Here is a 5,000-nt window from a genome sequence, read left to right on the forward strand (position 1 = left end):
GCGCCTTCACACCGGCCACTTAATTCCTCCTTCACCAACGGCAGATCCTTTAAAGACAGATTCCCCGCGGACCAAACAATGCCTCGGCCCTTAGCAACATCCTCCCTCTGCAGGAGTTGAATAGCCTGCGCGTGGGCGAGGGTCTCTTAGCAGCCTTTGGAGTCGCAAAAGGCAAACACTCGGGGGATGTTTGACAGCCAATATGGATCCTTCGGCGAGTCCTCGAAGCCCTGACGGAGGAAGTGCAGTCGCTGACCCCAGGAGGCCGTGCAAGCTCTCTCGGGGCTGGGAACTCTTCTCCTCCTCCTTCTCAGGGGCTTTCATGCTTCTTCCTCTTCTTTTTGCTATTATTATTTTCGTTTTCTCCTTTCTTTTTCTTATATTTTTTTCTACTTCGCTCTCTACATATCCTTTCTTGTCAATTATTCCAAGAAGTGAATGTCATGTCGAAGTGTCGTGCAAAAGCAACGCACAATTTGTCATAATCAATGCAATCAGTCGTTAACAGTATGAGCTACAATTTATACACTATTTTAAATGCTGGTGTGAGTGTATAATACATATATCTATGATTCCCTGTCTGTAATCAAGTATATCTGCTTCCGTAGATATCTGTGTCAGGGCGAGAGAACAACCATTCATACCAAAACCGTCCAAATTCTTATAAGATAATAATAATAACATGACAACAACGTGTCTCAGTGACGAGAGCTGAGCTTACCGTGACGGCGTGGAGTTTCTCAAGTTCTTGGTGTAAGTCTCCCATATACTGTGCAGGGATAGATATACAGTCATCAATACACACGCATCATGGCTCGGGTAATAGGGTTTAATGCCAGCATACTGCATCCACAATGGCACTGTGGACATCCACGAGAGATGGATCATATTGGCATTGGGAGACAGAGTATACAGAAATAATTTCAAAGAAATGTAAATACAGAAAAAATGCAAGGTTTATATATTCACAAAGTGTTTATGCATAGCTAAATATAATGTGTATATATGTGTGCAAATGGGAAAATATACACACATACGCATACCTACATGCATACATACATATATATATATATATATATATATATATATATATATATATATATATATATATATATATATATATATATATATATATATATATATATATATATATATATGTATATATACATTTTTATATACACGTGTGTGTGTGTGTGTGTGTGTGTGTTCTGCATATACATATACTGCGTATGATGCTCACAGATATTGTAGAATATGCTTTAATCCGCTTTATTTTTCCTTCTCTTTATTTCTGTGATATTCCCTGATTGGATGGCTGTTACACAATATTCTCCTTTGTGTTTGCCAGTACTAGCGTCACAGTTTATGAGTTATATATCTCTTCATTATATATCCAACGCTCCCCCCTATGTTATACTCATTACTTTATTCCTCTTGTTTATCGTTCGTATTTTAAAGAGAAATGTTTTAAAATTTTCCTCAGGATTGGAAGCAGTGAATCCTCACACACACACACACATTCTATCATTCTATTTAGTCGAAGGCTTTCAGCACTGACAGGGACTTATCGATGCGTGCCTGTTAGACCGCATAGCATGACAACAACAACAACAACAACAACAACAACAACAACAACAACGAGAGCAAAGCAGGTTATCACGGCTTCAATCGTTCAGGTCCGGAAACACATCCCAGCCTGCAGTGTCTTTTATCTCGCCGTGTTTCACTGCGCCGAGGGATTATGAATGTAACTACTGCACATATCTAAATGAACATGTTGTGATTGTTGTTGATTATAATGGGGAAGTTTACTCGGATTAGGCATTCATAGATCGTCGGATATATGAATCAATCATATCTTAACCGAAAAGCTTTCAGTTGACTCTGTTTTGATAAATAATATGAATTTTTGCAGTCTTCCTTACATTTTCATGGTCTCTCTCCCTCTCTCTCCTTCTGTCTATCTGTCTGTCCATCTATCCATCTATATATCTATCTATCCCTCTATCTATCTATCTATCCCTCTATCTATCTATCTACCTATTCATCTATCTATCAACCTGTCTAACTCTCCCTCTGATTCCATTTCCCTTCTCTCTTTCTCTTTCTCACTCACCCTCTCCCTCTCTCTCTCTTTTTCCCTCTCCCTCTCTCTCTCTCTTTCTCCCTCTCCCTCTCTTTGTCTCTTTCTCTTTCTCTCTCTCTTTATCTTTCTCTTTCTCTTTCTCTCTCTCTTTCTCTCTCTTTCTCTCTCTCTCTCTCTTTCTTTCTTTCTGTCTTTCTCTCTCTTTCTCTCTCTTTCTCTCTCTCTTTCTTTCTTTCTCTATCTTTCTTTCTTTCTTTCTCTCTCTTTCTCTTTCTCTCTCTCTCCCTCCCCCCCTCTCTCCCCCTTCTCTCCCCCTTCTCTCCCTCCCTCTCCCCCCTCTCCCCCCTCTCTCCCCCTCCTCTCTCCCCCTCTCTCTCTCTCTCCCCCTCTCTCTCCCTCCCTCTCTCTCCCCCTCTCTCTCCCCCTCTCTCTCCCTCTCCCTCTCCCTCTCTCTCTCCCCCTCTCTCTCACTCCCTCTCTCTCCCCCTCTCCTCTCCCCCTCTCTCTCCCCCCTCTTCTCCCCCTCTCTCTCCCCCTCTCTCTCCCCCTCTCTCTCCCTCTCTCTCTCCCCCTCTCTCTCTCCCCTCTCTCTCTCCCTTCTCTCTCCCCCCTCTCTCTCCCCCTCTCCCTCCCTCCCTCCATCTCTCCCCCTCTCCCTCTCTCTCCCCCTCTCTCTCCCCCTCTCTCTCCCCCTCTCTCTCTCCCCTCTCTCTCCCCCTCTCTCTCCCCCTTCTCTCTCCCCCTCTCTCTCCCCCTCTCTCTCCCCCTCTCTCTTGAGAGAGAGAGAGAATGAATTCCTTTTTTTATCTGTCTATTAGTCTCTTTCAAAGCTTTTATCGCCTTCAATCTATCCATCTGTCTCTGTCTGTTCATCCATCTCCTTCTTCTTCCATCCTCCTCCCTCATACACACAACATCTCCCTCCTTCAGTATACACATGTTGCTCTATTTTTTTTCTTCTTCTTCTTGATCATCTTCTTCCCTTATAGATAATCCGATCTCCTATCTGTGATTCTCTGTGTTATTAAAACCTATTTCGAAAGATTTCCATCCTCTTCTCCACCCTATTACTTTCTCTACTCTTCTCCGTCCTATACTTTCTCTACTCTTCTCCGCCCTATTACTTTCCCTCCTCTCCTTGTTATGCCCTGCTTTCTTTGCAAGCGTTGCAAGCAAAATCACCTTTCAAGATTTCAAATAGCTTGCATGTTCTTCGCTCGAATAATGTCTGCGATTTGGCTTTTTTTTTCTCTCTCGCGTCGCATTTCGTAATTAAAATGTAGAAGAGATTTTTTATCACGAATGGTTTCAATGCCGCTGGCTGGTATAACATGAGTACTAATCCTTAATCTACATAATATCTGTATTTTTATAAATGTTTCATTAGAGTTCACATGTAAAAAGCACCAGTACACAGGGGAAAGTAGGAAAATAAATACCTGCTGAATACTTGCATAAGTAAAACAGTAATATCATATATCAGTTCGATATTAGATTCAATTACAATTGATTGGATGTAAGTACAGTTATATACGGTTTGTTACTATCCCCATTATTGCAATTCTCATTTCAAACTGACTGTTCTGTTATCAGCTTTTCTCTCTCTTTCTCTTTCTTTTTTATTTTTGCCCTTTCTGACCCTAAGCTATCTACAAGCAATGAGAAAGGTTGCATGAAACAGAGAAATGTATATTAGTGATCCTATATTGCATAAATTTATATTTACCAAAAGCACCGAATCTCCTGAAATATATATGCATACATATATATGATATATATATATATATATATATATATATATATATATATATATATATATATATATATATATATATATATATATATATATATATATATATATATATATATATATATATATATATATATATATATATATATTCATGTATATTTATGTATATAATGAATGACATACGTGTTATGTAGCGACGCGATGAATCCATGTCAGAATATTTTCTTTTAATCGATATTCAAATTACATCTAAAATCATGGGGAAGTTTTGTCAGATAAATACTGCTATTTCAGTCATTCATGAGGAGAAAAAACTGTAACTCAGAATTTTTATGCTGTGAATTACGAGACTTTTCCTTCAAAAATGAAAAGACTTGACATCAGTGTAAATGACAGGGATTCTGCTACGCCGTTACCACCCCTCCCCCTCCCCTCTCCCCACTCACCCCCACCCCCCTTTCACACCTCCCCCCCCTCCCCCCGCCCCCCCACTCGTAACCGATCCGGTCCCCCCGTCTCGCGCCCGATGAATTTGCAATCCCCCCCCCCCCCCCGCCCCCCCCTGCATCAGATCGCGAATTTATGCAATATAGGATCACTAATGTGCATTTCTCAGTCTCGTGTAACCTTTTTTCCGTGTTTGTAGATAGCTTAAGGTCAGGCAAGGCACATCTCTCTCTCTCTCTCTCTCTCTTACTCTGTCTCTCTCTCTCTCTTACTTTCTCTCTCTCTCTCTCTCTCCCTCGATGTCTTTCTCTCTCACTCTCTCTCTCTCTTACTCCCACGCTCTCTCTCTCTCTCTCTCCCTCTCTCTCTCTCTCTCTCTCTCTCTCTCTTACTTTCTCTCTCTCTCTCTTACTCTCTCTCTCTCTCTCTCTTACTCTCTCTCTCTCTCTCTCTCTCTCTCTCTCTCTTACTCTCTCTCTTCTTACTCTCTCTCTTTACTCTGTCTCTCTTACTCTCTCTTACTTACTCTCTCTCTCTCTCTCTCTCTTACGTCTCTCTCTTTTACTTTCTCTCTTTTACTCTCTGTCTCTCTCTTTCTCTCTTCTCTTTTCTCTCTTACTCTCTCTGTCTCTCTTACTCTCCTCTCTCTCTCTCTTTGTCTCTCCCCTCTCTCTGTCTCTCTTACTCTACTCTCTCTCTCTCTTTCTCTCTCCTCCA

General features: G+C 41.2%; 1 protein-coding gene across 2 annotated transcripts in view; it reads right to left on the reverse strand.

Moving 5' to 3' along the window:
* twz (BTB/POZ domain-containing protein twz) overlaps window positions 1-5,000 on the reverse strand; it is a 144,064-nt gene that overhangs the window by 97,999 nt on the left and 41,065 nt on the right. For both annotated transcript variants that reach the window (XM_070123815.1, XM_070123814.1), the window contains exon 3: window positions 722-769. In XM_070123815.1, the coding sequence (XP_069979916.1) occupies window positions 722-769 (48 nt within the window). The remainder of the gene's footprint in view (window positions 1-721; window positions 770-5,000) is intronic.

This window comes from Penaeus vannamei, chromosome 7 (genome assembly GCF_042767895.1).
Source record: "Penaeus vannamei isolate JL-2024 chromosome 7, ASM4276789v1, whole genome shotgun sequence".
Lineage (NCBI taxonomy): Eukaryota > Metazoa > Arthropoda > Malacostraca > Decapoda > Penaeidae > Penaeus > Penaeus vannamei.